This window comes from Maniola hyperantus, chromosome 13, assembly GCF_902806685.2.
Source record: "Maniola hyperantus chromosome 13, iAphHyp1.2, whole genome shotgun sequence".
NCBI classification, from domain to species: Eukaryota; Metazoa; Arthropoda; class Insecta; order Lepidoptera; family Nymphalidae; genus Maniola; species Maniola hyperantus.
In genome coordinates, this window is record NC_048548.1 from 4,700,859 (window position 1) to 4,725,852 (window position 24,994).

At 36.8% G+C, this 24,994-nt stretch overlaps 1 protein-coding gene across 1 annotated transcript; it reads left to right on the forward strand.

Annotated features, from left to right (window-relative positions):
* The first annotated feature begins 3,834 nt into the window (after positions 1-3,834).
* On the forward strand, positions 3,835-24,071 carry Ire1 (serine/threonine-protein kinase/endoribonuclease Ire1). The gene is made up of 14 exons (XM_034974403.2): positions 3,835-4,084; positions 4,167-4,284; positions 9,259-9,510; positions 10,530-10,724; positions 12,925-13,165; positions 13,552-14,119; positions 15,083-15,264; positions 16,209-16,358; positions 17,121-17,260; positions 17,627-17,817; positions 19,159-19,292; positions 19,858-20,005; positions 20,375-20,563; positions 21,143-24,071. The coding sequence occupies exons 1-14, from the start codon at positions 4,013-4,015 to the stop codon at positions 21,611-21,613; spliced, it is 3,051 nt and encodes a 1,016-aa protein (XP_034830294.1). The 5' UTR covers positions 3,835-4,012; the 3' UTR covers positions 21,614-24,071.
* The last annotated feature ends 923 nt before the right edge of the window (positions 24,072-24,994 follow it).

Consider the following 24,994-nt stretch of genomic DNA (forward strand, 5'->3'; position numbering starts at 1 on the left):
ATAAACTTGACACTTTTAAAATTTGAATTTGACAGTCCGATAAGCGACAACCAGATTGTTGCCAATACTAATAAGTATTCTACAGCATTAAAACTATTTACATCTGTAGGGCGATTGTCTAAAACCTGCATCAATCATTATTACAATCTCAATTGTTCTGATTGGCTGAATTTGTGCGATTCTTGTTGCAACAATACATTGTAGCCAATAGTGAGCGAGCATTAACCAATCAGAGATGATTGCGATCGTGACATTGTAGCTGTCAAACAACCGCGGTAGGGTCACTGCTATCACTCGTATAGATCGACCGAAAAGAGTACTGTCAAATGAAACTAAAACGATTGTCAAATTCAAGTGCGTAGATAGAGTAATAAAGGTAGATACAGGAACGTTTGCCTTCTCATTCACACTAAAAAGAGAAGACAGATAAATATACTAATGTGATAAACAGGGACGCAGCTAACCAATTTTTTGTCCCTTATCGTGTAACTGGTTTTTTCAAGAATAAATACAAAAAGTTCCAAAACAAACTTTGAGAATTCGTGGCGTAATTGTATTCTCATGAGTTATTTACTTGTTTTCACATAAAAAACGTTTAATACAAATATTGTTGATCGGTTAAAATAAATATTGACTACAAAATAATGGTAATAATTGTCGTGTTATTCATCGTCACGTCGTGCTATCGCTATCTCAAACGTGGTTACACAGTACTTCAATCTACCTTTATTACTCTATCTACGTTCAAGTGTCATTTACAAGTTTTATTAAATTTATTTTTCAGCCATGGATATCAGACCTTTAAGGCCTTTTTAAAAATTTCATTCACAATGTTACTTAGTTAACTTTGTAAAAGAAACTTTTAAAAAGGCCTGAAGGTAATCATTCATCCAAGGCACAGATATGTCCAGACTATGTGCAACTAGCGTGGCCCCCTCAGTCCCTCTCGCTCAAGCAGATTTTCTTACTTGTGAAATGTCAATTCAATTCAATTCCTAATTATTGGCTTTTAGGTGTGCCAGCTGGGCACAGAGTGTTTCGCTTGTGAAATGTCATTCGTTCTACACTTCACGTTGTTTGTCAAATACTCACGTACAAATACATTTTGACAAACAAAAAAAAAATGGCCACGGTGATAAGGACGAAACATAATCATTTTGTCACGTTCTAACTTTAACAAGAGCTTAAATGCATTTAGCTATCTCGCTCTAACAGTAAGTGTCACAATAGGGCTCCCAGAGGCTCCTTCTAACATCCTTCTTGAGTTTGACAGAACATGACAGAATAAAAGACAGTTGACACTTGACAGGTGCTTGACAGTTAGAAGCAAGCAAAAGCAAAAATCATAATCAGTATCAGTAGTAATCAGCAGGCCGATTGCCGTAAACTGACATATGACATCTCAATAGAAATATCCTTAAGAATCGTGATCGTTACAGTTGATAAATTTGCTATCGCGGACGACTAATGCACTATATCGCAATTGGTCATTATCGACATTTTGATGACGTATTGGTAGCACGGACCTATTTATAACCCGACTAAATCGAATATCTATGGTAATCACTTGGTAATCTAGCAATTTACATGGACATAACAGTCTCCTAAATTTGGCTACGTTACTTATTACAAATAAGTAGTTAGTCTGTGGTAACTATTTAGAACCCCAGAAGCACAGAGCACAAAGTACAATTTTTTGTTGTTTTTCCTTAGTTTACGCGTTTGTTTTTTGTGATTAATTCTGCAACTTTGCTTGCTTCTCGGACTCCGGAGACTTAGTTTTTCTCACTGAACGTATACGCAAATGCCTGGGCACTGATTTGCCTAAGTATTGGGACCCTTATTGACGGACTGTGGCTGCTTGGAAGTTAGAACTCGTAAGTTAACAAACGTTATCATTCAATACAAGTAAAGGCTCTCATGCGGGTTTCCTCACGATCTTCCTTTTCCTTCACAGCTAAGCAAGTGATATTTAGTTGTTACAATGGTATTAAACTCCGAAAAGTTAGAGGAGTTTTAACAGCGTTTCATAAAGTACCTATTATACAAATTGAGTCCATTGCTACTGGTGGTTATGACTTCATAGTAAGTACCTCCACACTACAAGTGCTTTCTCGAGTATGTTTCCTTATGTATCTAGAGCTGCCTAAAACGTTGCTCTTCATATGAAAGTTTGGATGTTTCTTACTCCTTCGCACCACAAATATTTAAAGAAACAATTTGGATTAGCTAAATTAGTAACAAAGATACCATATACACTGATTCTAAAGTCTTCGCAGACAACGTCATACCTAAACAGAAGCTGGTAGTGCCTAGTGGTATAGATTAAGCAACACAGTCAGTGGTCACTTACTCAGTTATCATAATTTTTTTCAGGCAATGGTGATACAGTGCTGCATTCATTTCTTCATCCTGACAAAGATATGGATTGGGATATGTTGTGAACTCGAGCTCTTGGACCCCGTGCAGAGACAAATAAAATAATGAACGGTGCCAGATTAGATTTATAAGAAGCAGATGGTGATATAATTAAAATGTCTGAATCTAATCTACTTTAACAAAACAATACATAAAAAATCATCAAACTGTTGTTTTATTTTATGAAGCAGATGGTGATATAATTAAAATGTCTGAATCTAATCTACTTTAATAAAAGAATACATAAAAAATCATCAAACTGTTGTTTTATTTGCCTAAATAATTTAAATTCCAAAGTAATTTCCAAAGCTAAATCAATTAAATCAGAAAATGATTTGACTTTTGGACATTACTTTGGGGAATAATTTTAGAAGTTCCCCTAAGAGCCTAGTGGTTAGGATGTCCACCTCTGAATAATTGAAGGTTGGGGGTTCAATTCTAGGTACGCATCTCTAAGAGTTATGTGCGTTTTAAACAATTAATTATACTTAACTTGATTTAGCGGTGAAGGAAACATCATGAGGAAATCTGCATGCCTGAGAGTTCTCCATATTGTTTTCAAAGGAGTCAAAGGTATACTATTATGTTCAGCTTGTCGCTGGCTCACTATAGAGTACGGTTCTCTTGAGTGTGAGAAGAGTTTTGGCCATAGTCTACCATGCTGGCCAAATGCGGATTGGTAGACTTCACTTCACACACCTTTGATAACATTTTGGAGAACTCTCAGGCATGCAGGTTTCCACACAATGTTTTCCATCACCGTTAAAGCAATGATATTTAATTATTTAGTTAAAATGCACATGACTGTTCTCCAAGAAGTTATAGGTGCGTGTAAAAAGTACTCTGTGATTCTCGTTTCTCAGTGTTAGTATACCTCTATATTTAATGTACTCTGTGCATCAAACCTACTAATGAAAGAGTCATCACATATTCTTTTAAAAGTACTTATGAGACTTACATTAATCTAAAAATACTTTTATACTATTATACTAGCTTCTAAAATTAATAATTGATTTCTTATCTAGCAGAAGAATTACTATAGCCTTTTTTAATCCCTTTCATAACTTTATTTTAATTAATATGAGTAGTAAAACGATTTGCGGATAGCTTATGTCACTGATAAAAACACCTCTCGAGTTGTTTCAATGAAAACCTCATTTGACGTAACATTTGTCGAGGTTCTTATATGACATCAAACTTCAAAACGCGTCCGCAATAGCATTTTTCATACAATAAATTTTATCGATAGTGTAAATGAACTGTCAAAACATTTTTTTGTCCACATCTATCCTTTGTGGACTGTCTCACCGAACCGTGATAGGAAAACCATATTTTGACATTGATGCTGTCATTAAATGATAGATGCAGTCGATTCGCAATCGGCCTGCAGTATATATAATGTACTCTGTGATCATAATTGAAAGTGAAGGAAGCAAAAGCAAGTTTTCGGTGTTTTATTTATTTTCTCATTTAAATCTACTGCGACTATTCTTTTGTCTTTTGATACGGCTTAATTGTGATGGAGTTAATAACACATGTATTTTGGGAATAATGGATATAATACTGTACAAAAGTAGATAAGCCAAAATCAAAGATGAAGTTACTATTTATTTTATTAATTGCGTTGGAGACCTTTGTATTAGGAGCGGAGAATAAGGATAGAAAGGTGAAGTGGTTTATGAGAGCATTAAATATTAAAGTGCAAGGTGAAATGAATGTGAATTGAATAGTATGTAATTGTTTTGCAGGAGATCACGGAAATTTCTAGGACTTTGGACGACCGGCCGCTGTTGTTTGCCACGTTAGGCGGCGGCATGGTGGCTGTGGAGCCGCAATCGGGAAATATTATATGGAAACTAAAAGATGGTAAAACAACTATTTTGTACATGTGCTTTTGTATCATCTTCATTACCTGTAGAAAAAAACCTGTAAAAAACTTATACATTATTGCATGAACTTTATGACTTTTTGTGGATGTATTATAACAATCATCATATATTCTATGTTTGTTCGAATAGGTACCTACCTATTAGAACAAACATTACACAACAATAAATTAGATGTTTATAAAATAATAACAAACTAATTTCTGAGTGTCTGAGTTAAGAGTGTCTGATGCAACTTATGATTAATTTTTTTTCTTAAATAATATGTTGATAATTTTTTTTTGCACATCACTTTTGATAAGTTTTTGAACATACTTAAAAATACCTGTAGGGTCTGTCACAAAATTAATCCACATTCAATTTATTTACAATCTTAGCTATATTATAACAAGGTTACAGAGTCATTTAAATTTTGATGTATACCTATATGTAGCTCTAACTAAAAGTCTGCATCAATAAACAACATCTCATAATCTTAACAGCAATCAGAAATGTAAATAATTTTTAAATACATATATCAAAAATTGCAGATCTGGCGGGCAGATGTGGGTTCAAATTCTGCCAGTTTTGCAATTATTGATATGGATTTAAAAAATATGAAGTGTACGTAAAACTAAAAATTATAAATCAGTAATGTAGTCAGTTCAACTTCCAGCTGTTCGACGATATTCCTGCCCGCTCCTCCCACTAGTTATGCTTGAGTTCCAAGGAAAAGGAGAATATTAAGTAATCGTGTATGGGATGTTAAAAGAACCTACATGCAAAATTTCATGATCATGATAAATGTCAGTCAGTCAGTTCTTCTTTTAGACATGGCTAGCTTATGCTAGCGACTTCGTCCTTGTGGTATACACAAATTTCAAATCCCTGTTTTACCCTCTTAGGGGTTGAATTTTCAAAAATCTTTTCTTAGCGGATGTCTACGTCATATAGGATAAGTCAGTCAGTCAGTCAGGTTTTCCTTTTATATATTTTGCCTTCTACATTATTAGGTTGTTTTATTTTTTATTTACCTACTATATTTATTTATGATAACATCATAGAATTTGCCCTAAAAAGAGATTTTTCAAGGTTCGTAACTCTAAAACAAATATAAAACTATGTTGTTTATTGTTGGGCATAGATAATAAGATAATTGGATATGATATCTGACCTAGAACAATAAAAATAGAATATTTAATCAGTGTAATATGATGATATCTGAAATTTGGGCCAAAATGGCCTAAATTTTACATTCAATAAAGAAACTCATTTAGTCGAAGTAAGCTACTTAGTGCAAATCAGGACAAATAATTAATACAACCACAAATGATTAACTTAATCTATGACTATATCTACATAACGCCCAGTTCAGGTGCCTGGCACGTTTTTTATTATCATTTTTAGGGTTCTGTACATCTAGAGAAAAAAGAAACCCTTATAGGATCAGTTCGTCGCCTGTCTTGCAAGACCCACCAAGGGAATTAAAACCTATAAGGGTACTTCCCGTTGATCTAGAATCCTGTAATTTGGCAGGTAGAAATGTCTTAGTAGCACATGCAAAGGAAAAAATGCGAAAACCGTGAGTTTGTGGATCACAAAAAAATAACAATTTTTGCGATATCCGTGATGTGCGAACAATTTACCCTACAACTTTCTACGGAACCCTCAGTACGCCAGTCCGACTCGCATTTGGCCGGTTTTTTATCAATGCGTTTAAATGTTGACGCCCTTATCGTTGAGCCGGCTTCGTTCCACATGGCCGGCAACGTGGAGTTATCAACTAAGACACCTCGCGGCGCGTACTACCGTCATAAATAAATACGTTTAGGGTGTCCATATCATACGTTTTTCACTGGGACAGAATGGGGAAATCCAAAACCATAGAAGATACTTACTGTCTTAGAAACCATTAGGTCTTTTTTTGTGAAAACAATTTTGGCGTATAAGTAGTAATTTTTTGGTCAAGCGCGAGTTGTCCATCAAAATAAATAAAACCGATTTTTTAAAATGCTGATAGACTGTTTCATGTCCTAAATGATCCTTTCATTTCATAGTATCGGAAGAACCACATTACAACCAATAGATGTCCACTGTTCGACATAGGTCTCTTTTGTAGGAACTTCCACACGCACAGTCTGGCGCCGCGCCATCTGAATCTAGCGGCTCCCTGCGACTCGTTTGATGTCGTCTATCTAGCGTCTTCCAACGCTGCGTTTTCCGGTGCGAGGTCGCCATTCTAGCACCTTGAGACCCAACGTCTATCGGTTTTTCGAACTATGTACATGATTATGTGCCCTGCCCATTGCCCCTTTCGCAACCCGTTAATTTACATCGGCTACTCTGGTTCCCCTTCGGGTCTCCTCATTTCTGATTAGATCACGTGCACAAATAACAAAGTAGCTTCCTGAAAACGTGTATATTTGGCACACCTTGTCTCCTGTAAAATTATATTATGTATACGAGACTGCGGGCGGCAACCGCTAAAATATCGTTGCCGACGGGTTTTCAATGAATATTAATTAAGATAATAGTAACAATTTTAGATATGCAAAAAAATAATTGCACTTGCGACAATGAAAATCGTATCAATCCGATACCTATTTCAACGAACGTATTATTAGGTATGCCATGAAAATTGCTTTCCAAGAGAATTGAAGCGTTAACAATAAGATTTAATTCTACATAAGTACCTACTAAATAATATAATATTTGAAAGCATTTTCTGTTTTATTATTCTGACCCAGAATGGATATGATAATGGATGGATACGAATGTATAGCAAACGTCCGACTCAAGACTAACTATCACTACCTATACCTACAGTTTATTACCTAATATTATGTATAATGTATATTATATTCATAAACCTTTTATAAAGCTCTATGATTATATTTACCTATTATTTATTACCGTTTCACTGAAACAGAGGATTGTGGGAGGGTGACAGGTGACGTAAAAATCAAGGAATTCAACGTCGCTATCATTCTCCGGCAACTCGTAGGTTGTTTCGGTCAAGCAGTACACTTACAGCACAATATAAAGAGAGACAGAATAACCCGACCCCTTTGATCTCATGGTAAATGACAACCACGACAACCCTTCAATATAGCGCCCTAACTACGTAGGTACGTTCGTGTCGCCCTTTAGTCCCGCGGGGTGGTTACGTATCTCGCGACAGGCTTGCGACAGGCGTAAATCTCGCGATTATTGCTGTCAAACGTCACACGTAACTACGGCTAGAGAGAGAGACAACAATAGCCACAAAGCAAAATAAGAAGAAGAAGAGAGACAGCAAATGAACTGTCGCATTGCTACTGCTGTCGCTACTGCAACGTTTTACGTAATCACCTCGCCGGACTTTCCGCACGATTGCTCTGTCTAGACGGCTTACATACTCTTTGTAGACGGCTTAGTCAAACCTCTGTATGTAATATCCTTACTGTGTGCCTATTGTTTTATCATAAATCGCAAGGTTTAATTTATAGATTACTAAATAAGTTTTGAAGATAAATAATTTGCTATCTATTAGTTATACTAACAGTAAACAAGTAAACAAATATGTATATGGAAGAATCTTATTTCCTTATTCTTATCACCAGCAATAATATTGACATTAAGAAAAATTGTCTTCTATCTATATTATACTTATACTAATATTATAAATGCGGAAGTGTGTTTGTTTATCCTTCCTTCACCCCCTAACTGAGCAACCAATTGACTTGATTTTTGGTACAGGGATAGTTGAAAGCACGGAGAGTAACATAGGCTACTTTTTATACTGGAAAATCAAAGAACTCCCACGGGATTTTTAATAACTAATAAAATAAATAATCTACACTAATATTATAAAGAGGAAAACTTTGTTTGTTTGTTTGTACTGAATAGGCTCAAAAACTACTGGACCGATTTTAAAAATTCTTTCACCATTCGAAAGCTACATTATCCACGAGTAACATAGGCTATATTTTATTTTGGAAAAAAATAGGGTTCCGTAAGATATTTGGGTTTTTCGGACACAAGGTGTAAAAAATCAACCAGAAAAGTTACTTATTTTGCGTACGCTGCCTAAACTATAAAAGATAGAACCATAAAATGTTCTAATTAATTGTAGATCTTATAAATATCTACAAAAAAGTCCGCGACACACTATACCCATCTATGTCGAGTGAGGCACAGCAACCATTTTTTTATTTAAAAATCTTGAATTTTTTTTGGACTACATTTAAACGCGTTTATTTTACTCATGCTATTAATCCTTATCAAAATAAATGATTTCATCACTAAGAACAGTTTATGGAGATAATATTTGGTCTTTGAATGATTAAAATTGGACGTTTGGTTTTGAAGTTATGGCGAAATTAAAATATTACGATTTCTGCTGCACGGCCCGATGTCGTTAAGTTTGTTTGTAGGGGGTAATCTTTAGAACTACTGAACCGATTTTAAAAATTCTTTCACCAGTAGAAAGCTACATTATTCCTGAGTGACATAGGCTATACGGGATCTTTAAAAACCTAAATCTACGCGGGCGAAGCCGCGGGGATCAGCTAGTAATAAATAATAGGGATGAAGTCAAGGGCATCAGCTAGTAAGTATAATAGAATGCATAGATATAAGTATAAAAGAAAAAGATCAACCACAGAGTATATGGTTGGTTCTTCTCGGTAGGAAATGCATTTCAAATCAGTCGTAGATTCAGTGATGGTTCAAAAGCACTTGTAAAAGTTTATGCTAGCTAGTATGTCATATTACTGTTAATCGAATTTTTGAAAAGAGCAACCGCCGAGTTTCTTGCTGGTTCTTCTTAGTAGGTAAGGTATTCTGAAATATGGTAGATGCATCTGATGATTCAAAAGTAGGTAGGTAGGTAGTAGAGATTCAAAAGACTTGTGAAAGTTTATTTGAATATAAATATTTTTTTCTATTCTTGATTTCGATAATCCAAAAGTCTGTACAACTTATATCTTTTCAGAACCAGTGGTAAAAGTACCAAATCAGCATGCCAACTTGATGCCCCAATTTTTACCTGATCCAAGACATGGGTTTCTGTACATGTATGGGCCTAGAGGGGACAAGCAGATGCTTAAGAAGTTACCTTTTACCATACCAGAGTTGGTTGCCAATGCGCCGTGTCGGTCGACGGAAGGGATTTTGTATACGGGGAAGAAAAGTGATACATGGTTCATATTGGATCCCTTGACAGGAACGAGGGAGCAAGTTTCAGGTAAATTAAAAAACCGGCCAAGTGCGATTCAGACTCGCGCACTGAGGGTTCCGTAGTACAGTCGTATTTTTCGACGTTTTGCACGATAATTCAAAAACTATGATGCATAAAATAAAATATAAAAATCTGTTCCAGAATGCACAGATGAAGACCTTTCATATTATGATACCCCACTTGATATAGTTATCTTACTTCGAAAATTGAAAATACTAATTATTAGTTTATGACCACAATTTTTTTTTGTGTGATGTGACCACAAATTCACGGTTTTCAGATTTTTCCCCTAAAGCCAGCCCACCTACCCGCCAAATTTCATGATTCTAGGTCAACGGGAAGTACCCTGTAGGTTTCTTGACTGACAGACAGATAGACAGACAGCAAAGTGATCCTATAAGGGTTCCGTTTTTCCTTTTGAGGTACGGAACCCTAAAAATTATGAGTACTTAATATCATGTTGCGTTATGTTCAAGCCAGTATTAGACGAAGATTCTTAAGAAATAGAGTTTGTTGTCGCACTTTGTCAGCGTGGTAGACTATGGCTAAACCCTTCTCATTCTGAGAGGAGACTCGTGCTCAGTAATGAGCCGGCAATGGGTTGGTCATAAGAAAGCTCAAAGTCACTCAGCGGGCGATGGAGAGAGCTATGCTTGGAGTTTCTTTACGTGATCAAATCAGAAATGAGGAGATCCGTAGGAGAACTAGAGTAACCAACATAGCTCAACGGGTTGCGAAGCTGAAGTGGCAATGAGCAGGGCACATAGTTCGTACTACCGATAGACGTTGGGGTCCCAAGGTGCTGGAATGGTGACCTCGCACCGGAAGACGCAGCGTTAGAAGACCCTCCACTAGGTGGACGGACGACATCAGACGAGTCGCAGGGAGCCGTTGGATCCAGGCGGCGCAGGACCGTGGCGTGTGGAAGTCCCTACAAGAGACCTATGTCCAGCAGTGGACGTCTATTGATGATGATGACGATGATGAATGGGTTGATGAAGATGATGACCTTATTTTTGTTCCAGGCTTTGATACATCAAAGATATTCAAGAGTGAGGAAGATAACACGTGCCCGCCGGACAAGAAGCGCGGTGTTTTCGTCGCGCGGACCGAGTACAACATCCTGATGCACGACGCGAACAATGACAATCAGAAGTGGAATGTCACATTCTTCGACTACACTTCCCACGCCATGGGCAAAGAAATGCTAAACGATTATGGTATGTACAGTTTTTTAAGCTTTCAGATTGGTATGTGATGTATTTTGCATTTTGTCAACTTACCTTCAGTAATCAAAGGTACATATAGCACTCTGGCTATGTTTATCGATAAATCACCCACTGCACAGGTTTAAGGTAATTGATATTTTCCTTACGCAAGCACTGTGCACTGTAAACTCTCCTAAGCGGTTGTAGTCATTGACCTATTATAAAATATGTCAATAGTTCTAGCTTTATTAGTATAGGATAGATGTTAATGAGAGTATTATGTTGGTCGATGCTGTTATACCATAGATATGTAACTTTTATATTACGAGTATATATGGCGTATAAAATCCGTTTTCGGTGGTGAATAAGGCAGATGATACAAAACGTACGAAAGCAGAAGAGATAGCTAGCTAACCACGAAGCTAGGTGACCCAAATGTCTTTACTTCAAACGCGTAGCGTATCTAGTGTCTACTTGTTTTTTACATATTATAAAACTAGTTGATTCTTGCGACTTCGAATAAAATCCTGTGGAAACTCTTATGATTTTCCGGGATATAAAGTAGCCTATGTCAGTTTTCAAGATGTTAGCTATATCTGTACAAAATTTTGTCAAAATCGGTTACACGGATGAACCGTGAAAAGGTACCAGACAGACAGACACATTTTTGTATTAATAATATTAGTACAGATCATTGATGTGTGTACAAAAAATGAAGTTTCAGTGACTTATTTGAGTTACCTTGAGAGTGATATGTTTATACCGTATAGTACGATAAGTAGTACGATCGATACGGGTAATTACAGCTAGGTATTATTAAAATAACTAATAACTGTAACGCAAGTGTTTTTGTGAATATTAAAAATAACTGTTGACATGGTTGGTTTCTATATAGTGTGCAACGTCGAGATATCAATCGGGATGGGGATGCCCCGCACAACCACACAGCACCCGCGCTAACCCGATGCGGACGAGCGCGGGTGAGGTGCAAGTGTGCGGGGCATCCCTCCAGCCTCATACCCCGATTGCTATCTCAACCTGTCGCGTACTATAGGTATAGGTATATTAAAGTTGTCCGATTCGTGCCATTCACTGTTTGCATACCAACTTGGGAAGGTCGCGAACGAAAGATGAAAATGAACTACATATATAATATATTCTATCCATGGAGTAAGTTAATTTGTATATTGTATAGAGCTCTGTCTGTTACGTAATCCCATACAAATGAAAAAGACAAAAAAGTCGGTGGGCGTTACCGATTTTGAGTGACCAATCAATCACAAATAAGCCTATATTTTCTGTACTTACTAACTTGTTAAGTACAGAACCATAAAAAAAATTGCAGTATCTTATAGCTCACAGGATTGGTTGATAAGTGCGCCTACTTTGTAAAGTAATCTGCTACTTTACAGGTTATCAATTTATATGGTAAATACAAAAATGTTATCATAGCTTTGTTTTTAGCAACAGAAATGCCTTTTGATATGTAAAAGATAGTGCACAATTTAAGTATACCATAAACAAAATCTCCTTGATTCTTTGATTGATTTGGATCGATCTTACGTTTTATGACGCCAGACGCTATGAAAAGTTCAGCCACTACCAAAAGTTTTATTAAATAACTAGCTGATGCTCGCGACTTCGTCTGCGTGGACTACACAAATTTCAAACCCCTATTTCACCCCCTTAGGGGTTGAATTTCCAAAAAAACCCTTTTTTAGCGGATGCCTACGTCTTAATAGCTATCTGCATGGCAAATTTTAGCCTGATCCGACCAATAGTTTGAGCTGTGCGTTTATAGATCAGTCAGTCAGTCAGTCAGTCAATCAGTCAGTCAGTCACCTTTTCCTTTTATATATTTAGATTATTAGTGTAAACCTCAGTTAAGCGTTGACTTAGTTCATATTTTTGAATAGGTACCTACTTAAAATACCGACAAAGTTAAATATTAAATGCAACATGAAAACATATTATTAGCATATTAGCTATAAGTTATCTAATTCTATGCCTAGATATGTAGTACAAAAGCTGTTGGTTTTCCCAATAAAATAAACTATAATAGATCGTGTTGCAATTCTCTTTAAAAAAATATTATGTTCAATCTGTCAGCATGCAGTGGGCGTCAACCTTTGCTTTAACTAATTGATCTCTTATCACTGGACACGCCATTCAATCTTCATGAAATTGTAATTGAATCTCTCTTTGTTGGTAGGTATAATACATTTCACGTCAACTTCAAATGGGCGGGTAATGTCGTTCGATAGAAAAACTGGCGACCTTGTGTGGTCGCATAACTTCGAAACTCCAGTAATAGCGGCTTATTTGCTAGACAGAGAAGGGCTTATCTCTGTCCCTTTCAACTCGATTGGTGATGATACTTTGGACCATATTATGGAGGATGCCACTACTCTGACGAATGGCCAAGGGATTAAAAATTCGAATATTGAGTTATAGTAAGTATCCCTGCCTTAGTTGTAGAGGAGTTTATTATTTAAAATGTGTAGTTTTAAAGTTTCGCGGGCTCAAAGATTTTTATATACACATCTCTGAACCTAACATTGAAACTACATATTTTTACAGAAACCGCCTTATCTTCTCCAAGTCGAATGTATTGAAATTTTATCCCATAAACAAAATAAGGCCGGGCTTTGTTATCAATACGAGTAAATAAAGATAAGCTCACATCACATCACATTTCGATATACATGCTTTGTGCTTGCCGGCTCTTCTCACTAAAATTTGCTTTCCGAAACGATGGTAGAGTCGAGACATCATAAGTGGCACAAGCTGTCCTACATGAAATAAATACATTTCATTTACAGTTTTTATTTCATTGCAGCCCCACTCTATACATTGGAGAGCACAACCACGGACTTTACGCTCTCTCATCACTTGTGGACAAAAACACTGTAACTATATCCACGGGGCATAGACCTCTTCTCTTAGAAGGTCCGGTCACAGAGACTCAGGCAAAAGGCGATAGGGACACATACGAGCCCTATAAAAACGTGCATTTTCAACTCAATGATATAAACTTACACGTGACACCTCCATACCTGCTACTAGGGCATTATAAAGTGCCAGAGCTCACTACGACATGGATACCGCTACTGCCAAATACGAATTTAATGAACCAAAATGTACCCCAAAACAACGGCATGAAACTGATAAATGGACAAGTTCATTCAGCTGAACAAGATGGCGAAAATGAAACTAAAAAGTCTAACTCCGTATCAGTGTCTGTCCAAACCGATGAATTGGAGATAAAGGAGTTCTATTTCAGACCTGATCTGTGGTACAAGCAGGCGTACATTTGGTTGCATCAGCAGGAGAATAAGGCCTTGAAAGTGTTGCTTATAATTCTAATGGGATTAGTCGTTACCATGTTCTGGTATCTGCGATATCAGGTTTGTATTGTACTGCCGTTTAAGTTTAAATGCTGTAGTCGGCAAGAAATATTGTACATCGACCTGTCACTCATACCATTGTGACGTTCTGTCGGTCTCAACGACAGAGACAACACTCTACGAAAACGCGATCTCTTTCTCTCTCTAGGTCGATGTACAATTATTTTTCTGTCGAGTGAGCGGGGCGTCCCCTCGCCTCATACCCTGATTGCCATCTCAACCTGTGGCGCACCATACAAATACGCACTAATTTAATCGGAAAATTACACTATTCAGGTACCTTTAATCAGGTATTTTTTATTTTTTTTTATTCAGGTTTTCTTATCAATATGCGTATTAATATGCTTTATAAATATAATCCATTGATAATTTTTGTATTTGTAGTATTAAAAATTGCTAAACTGTAACAATATTTGTATATTATTAATTAATAGTTATCTGTTTAAATTATTATCGTATTCAATACTTTGTACTACTTCTCAATACTTCCTAGTTCATCTATTTATTCAGGTGAATAATTAGACTTGTTTCCTATCACATAAGTAGGTATACATAAGAAATTCCATATTAATCGCGCCATCATTACCCCCTACCCCTATTATAAACGCGAAAGTGTGTTTATTTGTTGGTTTATTGGTTTGTCCTTCAATCACGTCGCAATGTAGCAACGGATCGACGGGATTTTTTGCATGGATATAGTCAAAGACCTGGAGAGTGACATAGGCTACTTTTAATCCCGGAAAATTAAAGGGTTTCCACGGGATTTTCAAAACCTAAGTCCACGCGGATGAAGTCGCGGGCATCAGCTAGTTCAAAATAACGTGGCGCGTAGGCAACGACTTATAGTGGAAGGAAGCGCGCTATGGCTGAGATATTTTTACACCATTCAAAAAAAAGATTTTTGTACCAATCTATAGTTATACCCTTATGTTTTGATATTCTTAACGAGAATATTGTTTCTAGGCTCGCGAATTCCAACAACTTTCGCAAGGAGGGTCTCGTAGTTCGAACACATCGACTTCCTCTCAAGGAGAAGTGACCGGTCAGTTGATAGACGTGGGTGAAGGGGAAGTCCGCATCGGCAGGATTAGCTTCAACACTGACCAGGTGCTGGGAAAGGGCTGTGAAGGCACTTTTGTGTATAGGTAAGTGGTTTTGTAGTTAATTAAAAGATCCTCAGGAGGACTATGGTCACTGACGTAACCCAAACAATGGGCAAGTTGAGGACAGATGAGATCTTCTCATATCTGGGCGCGTTTAGAACCATTGTAGCTTTAGTTTTAAGTACGTATTAATTATCACCACTATATCATCTTACAAATTAACAATTTTGACCATCAGTAAGCGTAAATTTTTACCTATTCTGAATAAATAATTTGAGTTTGAGTCTGATGGTCGTTGGAACCGGAAATTCCTAGATTGGTGGCCATGTGTAAGTAAGCGCAGTGTAGGGAGACTTTCAGCACGTTGGAATTATATAAAGAGGGTGGCCGGAAGTGACTGGTAGACGGGCTACTAGCAGGCATGGCTCATTTGATCACATGACTTGAGAACCTATGGCTGTGCGCCCCCTCGACGGCACTCGCGTTCCACTAATCCATGAAAGAGAGGAGGAGATAAGAGCTTACATGGTAGAAAGAGACACGTTAATTAAATGATACGTAATTCCTTGTGAGCTGAATTGCACTTTATTGCGTTGTAACAAGATTCGTTATTTATTTAAACTTCTTTGTTTGGTTTTTAAAAATCCCGTGGGAACTCTTTGATTTTCGGGGATAAAAAGTATGTTACTCTCCAGGTCTATGTTACTCTCCAGGTCTTTATCTATACCCATGCAAAAAATCACGTCAATCCGTTGCACCGTTGCTACGTGATTCAAGGACAAACCAATAAACCCACAAACCAACAAACAAACACACTCGCATTTATAATAAGGGTACTAATTATATGCTTAGAGCGTAGAAATAATATGAGCTTTGTCAAAATCAGTGTAGGGATAAAAATAAACATCTTACTTCTATTATTTTTATTTGGACTAAAGGTTATTGTCCTATGGAAGTTTACAAACGACTTTATTCTTTATTTGCAGAGGTGTGTTTGACAAGAGAGCAGTTGCAGTGAAACGGTTACTCCCGGAGTGTTTCACTTTCGCCGACCGCGAGGTGGCGCTTCTGCGTGAATCCGATGCGCACGCGCACGTTGTACGTTACTACTGCACTGAACGGGATAAGCAGTTTAGGTAAGACCTTCGTCCTATCATGTTTTCAACCAGGATCTGTTATTCTTAACAATTTGGCAAGTCACCGGATCGAACACAGTGTTTTTAAGGATGACCGAGCAGTTATTTACAAAACTGGGATGGCTGTGGCCTGTGGGCTTTTAATACCAGGCTGCGTTTAAAATAATTGGTTTTTTTTGAAATTTCGCGTTATTGTTATCGGAATCCACGGCTTAAAGCGTTCTCCAAGGCACGCAAAAATCGCGAACGGGCAATTATCCAGTTACCAATTTTGGTTGGTATAAAAAAGAAAAAATTGCAGTCAACACCCTGAGGGACTTATGGCATAGTTGTGACAGCGCATATAAAACAATCACGTTGGTTAAGCGACGTTGACCCTAGCCAGTAACTAAATAGATGACCGAGGTGACCTTTGCCCTTTTCGTGACCTTCGTGCTTCGGAAAGGATTTTAAGCCGTCGGTTCCGAGCCCACCCTCTTTTAAGGTAAGGCTACGATTTTTTCTTATTGTATTACTAGCTTATGCTCGCGACTTCGTCCGCGTGGACTACAAAATTTTAAACCCCTATTTCACCTTAGGAGTTGGAATTTTCAAAAATCTTTTCTTAGCGGATGCCTACCTCATCATAGGTATCTGCATGCCAAATTTCAGCCCGATCCGTCCAGTAGTTTGAGCTGTGCGTTGATAGATCAGTCAGTCAGTCAGTCACCTTTTCCTTTTATATATATAGATAAGTAATAAGCGAAAATGTTTATTCTGCAGGTATATAGCTCTAGAGTTATGCTCGGCGACGTTACAAGATTATGTGGAGAAGAAATTGAGTTTCGAATGTCAGATCAATGCAGTCGAAGTGTTACGACAGGCCACGTTGGGCCTTTCACATTTACATTCCATGGATATTGGTAAGTTTATATTTTATCGAAGACTAGCTTATTTCCGCGACTTCTTCCGCGTGGACTGCACACATTTCAAACCTTTATTTTACTCCCTTAGTAGTAAAACTTTCAAAACTCCTTTCTTAGCGATGTCTACGTCATAATAGCTATCTGCATGCCAAATTTCGTTGATAGATCAGTCAGTCAGTTTTTCTTTTATATATTTAGATCATGGTAATTGGTAGTTTAATATTGAAGCCCTTTTTAATACAATAATTTGATTTTTTTGTCTTTATAATTTGTCAAAACAGTGAACGAAAAAACATAGAAGAAGCGTTTTTTAAGTTTAAGTTTTTTCATTTATATGGCAAAAATAAACCCATGTTGTTATAGTCCACAGAGACATAAAACCCCACAACGTGTTACTGTCAATGCCCACGGGGTCGGGCGAAGTTAGAGCCATGATCTCAGACTTCGGTCTATCGAAGAAGCTGAATATAGGCCGCGTTAGTTTCTCACGAAGGTCCGGAGTTACTGGCACTGATGGATGGATCGCGCCTGAGATGATTAATGGGGAGAGAACGGTAAGTACTGGTTATGTTAAGATAAGTTAGGAGGATTTGTGGAAAAGGTTGATGGACATTGATGATGATGGTGACAGTGTTGATGATGATTCGATGGTCATTGGGAAATTGAACGATAACGATGATGGTGGAAGTATTTTTAATAAAGATGGGCGTTATTGGCTATTTTTGGCAACGGTTAATCAACAGTTATTTAGTTTCAATACCAATATTGATAACCGTTGCCGAATATCGGTATCAGAGTTGTGTTTCAACTAATTTAATATGCGCAACGCGCAGCGGTTTCCGTAGTGGTAACTAAGCTAGCTGCCGTATCAATACCGCGTCTGTATAGCTAGCGCGCGCATATTCACTAAAATAAAACCAATTTTACTTTCATGAATATCGTGAAGTAATCACAACCTTAAGTTCATAGCAGCAAAGTTTAATTATAATGATCATTGACATAGGTCAAACTATAGTGGACGCCTGCACGAATAGTTTGCCACAGTCAAGTTAACCAAAAACATTTCACGAAGATTGATAAACCAAAGAGGACCTTATCTCTATTACTCTAAGGCTAACTGTATTAAGATTGATAGATCAAAGTGTAATGGACAAGTACTTGTACAGTTAAGCCTTAGCGTAATAGAGATAAGGTCGGCTTTGGTTTATCAAGTTCTTAGTTACTAAGCCGGTAGCCAATAACCGCTCCTTCTCAGCTTTTAGTGAAAGAAAGAAAGAGAAGGCATAATTATTGCGTTTCTAGTTACCAAAAACCAAACAATGCATTGTCAGTTGCCAGTTGGCAGCGTTGCGTTCTCAAGTGGTTCGTCATAGATGTTAGCTGATAACCGTTGTTAGCTACGACAATAACGCTATGGTACGCTAAAGGCAAGGCAGCGGTTTTCAGTTAAGTTAAGCTATAGCGGACACATGTCTAATTTTTAATAGTGATAATCTCTGTAAATTCAATATTGAGATACCTACTAGAAATGTAGATGATATATATGAAGGCTCACATGGTGCCACCGCGTTGCCGCTGCCCTCAAAATTTCTCCATGAATTTTGTCTTAACATATTAATTTATAGACAAGACTAGCTGATGCCCGCGATTTCGTACGGCTGGATTTAGGTTTTATTTTTTTGACTTTCCGGGATAAAAAGTAGCCTATGTCGCTCTCCAGGTCTTTAACTATACCCAAAAATCACGTCAATCGGTTGCTCCGTTGCGACGTGATTGAAGGACAAACCAACAAACAAACACTCTTTCGCATTTATAATATGGGTACTGATTCTTTTAGGTCCTCCGTTTGTTTCTTATTTATTGACCGTTTATAGAATTTTCTTTCTTATTTTCAGACGACATCAGTGGACATGTTTTCTTTAGGCTGCGTATTTTACTATGTGCTGTCAAAAGGATACCATCCGTTTGGGGACATGTTAAGAAGACAGGCCAATATATTGACCGGAGACTATAATTTAGACCTGTTAGAGTAAGTTGAAATTGTTAAAGTTTACCATTCCATTGAAATTGCTACCTTCAAGTAGATTAGTACCAATTTGATATGGCCATACGGGACATTTTAAGATATATTGATCTTTAGGCTTCCTCTTGAAGTTTACTATTTTCTCGCTCAAGAAACGTAGAATGTTAGAAAGAAACGTATGATTTCATGTCAATAAGAGAATATACGAGTAAATATGTTAATAGTTGATCGCTGATTGTGTACACTGCCGGCGAGAACTCGCTCACCACTAGTTTGATGCATCAACAAGAGCTATCAAAGAAAAAATGGCGGTCAAAATACTCGCACAGTTTGGGCAGGGATTAATTAATGTATGGCGGGAAATTACTCGCTTGTCGAACTCGAACACTCGCTCATCGCCCAGCGCAGCGACACTTCTATCCGAACTACACACTCGCTTCCGGCTTCTCATTTGTTGGCTAACTTTTTTTTAACTCAACCGTTTCTCGCCAATAGTCGGCAACTGGACAGAATATTTATTTGTATGTAGTAAACTTTTACTATCGGGTCTGATTAAGGATAATTTTTTTAGCAAAGTATTGCCTGAAGAGGAGGTGCTGGTAACAAAGATTTTGATCAGGGCGATGATATCGAGCAAGGCACACTCGCGGCCGCCGTGTGAGACTGTGCTCAAATACCCCATGTTCTGGGGCAAGCAGAGCATATTGAACTTTTTGCAGGTACATCGATATTTATTAAACAGAATTCAGAAGTACTCTTGCCACCAAACCAAGTCAATAATGATGATTAGTCTAAAAATATAAAAGGAAAAGGTGACTGATTGATTAATTGATGCAGATGGCTATTATGGCGTAAGCATCCGCTAAGAAAGGATTTTTAGAAATCAACCCCTAAGGGGGTGAAATAGGGGTTTGAAAATTGTGTAGTCGTAGTCCACGCAAACTAAGTCGACAGAAGATTTACGACATTTCAATTTACTAAAGATATTAAACCATATTAAAGATCATGACTCGTTGATTTGTGGTAACTTAATTATGGTTCAAGTTCGTAAAGTTTAATCTTTAAGTTACTATAATTAAAATCCACAGGATGTTAGCGACCATGTAGAAAGTTCCAGCAAAGAAGGCATAGATCATCCTCTAGACAAGGATGCGCGCTGCGTCATTCGCGGTGACTGGAGATTGCACGTATGCTCTATGGTTGCGGGAGACTTGCGCGCGCGACGCACTTATAGAGGGGACCGAGTCTCGCATCTATTGAGGGCGATTAGAAATAAGGTACATATTAATTGAAATCCCACTTCTGATGCATCATGCACCCCATTATGGTATTGAAAAATCCGATGTTGAGGTCATTTTAGGAAATTCAACCCCTAAGGGGGTGAAATAGGGGTAATACATGGCATAATATTGTATATCAAATATTTGAAAAGAGCAACCGCCGAGTTTCTTGCTGGTTCTTCTCAGTAGGAAAGGCATTCCGAACCAGTGGTAGAGGTATCCGACTATTCGAAAGCACTTGTGAAAGTTTACTTGAATAAAAAAGATTTATTATTATTTTTATTATATGTACTACCGCCCTTAGTAAAATATATTAATGAAGCACAGAACACAGACCTTGAAAACAAAATATTTTACTCTGATATTATTATACCGAAATTCAGCAGGGTTTTCGAAACATGCAAAGTCCTATTAGGGCTACTGGGTATTTGGAATCATTTGTGCTTAAAAAAAATCTGTATGTTCCAAATTATTCCACAGTCTAAAAGATATTCCTAATCAAAAGACCTTAGTGATTTAAAATTTGGTAAATTGTCGATTTTTGTGGATTAACATAGGATTTCTATATCTTTACAGAAACATCACTACAGAGAGTTGGAAGTCGAAGTTCGGGACAGTTTAGGCAAACTGCCAGATGGTTTCATCACATATTGGATAAGCAGATTTCCCCTTTTACTCCCACACGTGTGGCTGCAAATGCAACAGTTCAGACAAGAAGACATTTTACAAGTGTACTACCCGCATTCCTTTACATTCAACCGAGAAGATGTATCAGAACTTCTAGACGATAATGATTACGTAGACGAAATACCTATCGAAGTCGATCCAGAACTAAATGGACTATTCCTTAAGAGCAAAGTGTACTTTGACGATAATGATAAAGAAAAACGGATTTATAGACATGGATCGCCGAAGAAACGCGTCGATTGGCGCAGTGAGCAAATAGAGTTCAGAACGCGACAAGATGACATCCGAATGAGGGATAGGCATTATAGAAAAGATAAGAAAAAGGAGGAAATTCCCGTTTGGAGCTTACCTCCCCAGTAGGTTTAGGTTAAATTACCTATTATATTTTATTTATTTTATTTAGTATTAAGTAGGTAAGTACAATTTTTATAGTGATCTAAATGATAGATACAGTTAATGCATTTTATGATGAAATTAATTCATGGACGATTAGTCAATCAACTTTGTCATTTTATAGCTTTGCTCAATAAATGACATAATTAGAAATAAAGTCCTATACGTCTCAATTTTTCTTTGCAGAAAAGGACTATTTTTAGACCTATCAGTTTTGTTTAGAGAATAGACAGCAATGAATGAATTATTACGCGAGCCAAATATAATATTTCAGCCCAATCTAACGTCGAAAGGTATTTTTAAATATTTTGTCGTTATTTGGTACAGTACGCGGCAGAAAATAATGTACATCGACCTTTAGAATGAGATTTCGGCTTTGTAGAGCGTTGTCTCTGTCACTCATACCTATGTGACGTTGTGTAGGTCTCAACGACAAAGACAATGTTCTACAAAACCGCTTTCTCTTTCTAAGGGTCTATGTGCATTATTTTCTACCGCGTACTGTATGTAGGGAGTCTGCCCTGTAAATTAATTATAAGAAGCGCACATTTGTCACGCATAAGCGCAACGCACACCTACAAAGCGGAAAGAATAAAAACTCAGCTTTATTAAATTGGTAGGTTTTTTTCATTTTTTATTCACTTGACTGCAATCTCACCTGGTGGTAAGTGATGATGCAGTCTAAGACGGAAGCGGGCTAACCTGGGAGGGGTTTGGCAGTTTTTTATTAATATACCTCTTTGTTTTCTACACGGCATCGTACCGGAACGCTAAATCGCCAGCACGGCTTTGCCGATATGGTGGCTAGTTAGCCACGGCCGAAGCCTCCCACCAGACCAGACCAGAGAAAATTTAAAAATTATAAAATTCTGAAATTCCTCTGCCGGGAATCGAACCCGGGACCTCTCACTAATAAGACCACAAGGACAACGCCAGGGAGTTCATCAAAATAAGAGGTGACAGGGCGCGTTGTGGGTGTGTGTGGCATTAGTCACAATGACGTCATAATTCTACATCGCTATCTCTGTCTAATCAGAAATATTTAAATGCTTATAAATTTTTGTTATTTGATCCGATTTAATTAGTTTTTTCAGTTTTCGTCATAATTTTTATCCTAGTTTATAAAATAAAAAAATTGGAGTCAAATACCCAATTGTTACTATAATAAATTAGTAAAATCTGGAAATATTATTATATTTTGTTAATAATAATGACCTTGTTTTACAGGTTCCTTGACAAGTTTAAATTTTTCAACATACATAAACATAAATTCTCACGTTTATTATAATATTCTCAAATCACAATGGTGAACTCTGCACATTTTTGTGTTGATTAAATAATTCTAGCTTTATTCGTTGTTTAAATATAGTATGTTTCGACGTCAGCACAATATATGTAGTTTGTAATTAACTTTGATAGACATCTGTAAGCTGTATACATGAAAATCAGTTTGGTTCGGTTTTGAGGATTTTTGAGAATGTTTTTGATAGATGGGGCCAAAGTATTTTGAAACAATTGCTTCATAGTTAGATTATTTATTTACGACTTTGTATATTTGATTTTTGTAACGGAAACAGAAAGAAGCGATCAGACTTACAGGGAAAACCCCACATCTGTAAATAACTTAGACGGGCGCAAAACTTTAAATATTATTTATTTTTTAGATTGTAATTTTTTATATTTAGTAGATTTTTAACACCTACTTAAATTATTGTACATAATTAGATTGTAAGTTGACATGTATTAGAGATTCAACCAATAATTAAAACCTACTATGCAAGCTTCAAATAGATTAAAATTGCTACATTGTTTTTAGGGTTCTGTACCTCCAGAGAAAAAAACCCTTTTCATTTTCAACCCTATCAAAAAAGGATCATTTTGTTGTCTGTCGGTCATGTCTGTCAAGATCCGTCCAGGGAATAAAACCGTTGACCTAGAATCATGAAATTTGGCAGCTGTAGCAATATATTATAGCACAAGTATAGGGAAAAATCCGAAAACCGTGAATTTGAGGTTATATCACAAAAATAAATAAAGTAGGTACAAAGTTTTCTTGTACAAATGGTACGGAATCCTTCGTGCGCGAGTTCGACTCGCACTTAACTGGTTCTTTTACTGTTGAATCTCGTTACACGTTACCAGAGCTACAATATACATTTTATTGTAAATAAGAGATGTGATATATTGACCTATTGATAGATATATATACCTAATATATTAATAGATATACCTAATATTATTTTAATAGATACACCTAATTAATATATTTATGTATTAAGTACATTTTCAAGTTTCAGCATTTTAACCTTCAGAGATTGTGAATAAAAGACAGTTTTTATAAATGCAACAAGTTTATTTTTCAGAATATTTTGATGTAAGTAGTCATACTTGTGTTATAAAAAATAAAAACAGTTAACAATTTTAATCAGTCTTTTTCTTGGCTACATAAACAAATTCTAAAGTATGGCACGAAAACAATAAAAATCAATGTAGTATAAATCAATATAGTAGTAGGTAGATTTCGTAAAATAATTAATTATAAATTCGGCAATATTGAAAATATTCGCTCTCAACTGGTTGGTTAATTTGTCCTAATGGCATTGCTTAACTTGAAGGTTATAAACCTATGGGAGCATCATAATTATAATACGGGATACTTACGCACGCCGTTCGTGCAAGATTTCGCCTGCCCGTCGAGTACCTTAAGACCTTACCGTACCCATACCGGACCATAAGATTACCAGTAAAATGGGAAAAAATATTGTAACGAATAATACCAAAGCCCCTAACGAATTTGCCTCTTCGTCCAGAGTTATGCACGCCTTGACAAGTTACGAGAACTTAATTTGAAAAAATACGGCAAAAATGATTTCCAACCACCAAAACCAACTGCTTCAACTATATCTAGAACCAGACCAGATGTCCCTTTAGTAGCCCCTACCACATCTAAATCTGATACTATTAAAATAGATTGTTCCAATACTGGTAGTGGTAGGAGTAATCCAAGAAATAGATGAAATGCAGCACCAACTCTTTCCAAATAAAGTGAGTGGGAAAAATATTGTAACGAATAATACTTTAGCCCCTAACGAACTTGCCTCTTCGTCCAGAGTTAATAGCGAACCCTTTGATAGAAGTAAAACTATGATTCAACAAGTGAGTGAGAAAAATATTGTAACGAATAATACCAAAGCCCCTAATGAATTTGCCTCTTCGTCCAGAGTAAATAGCGAATCCTTTGATAGAAGTAAAACTATGATTCAACAAGTGAGTGGGAAAAATATTGTAACGAATAATACCAAAGTCACTAGCGAATTTGCCTCTTCGTCCAGAGTTAATAGCGAACCC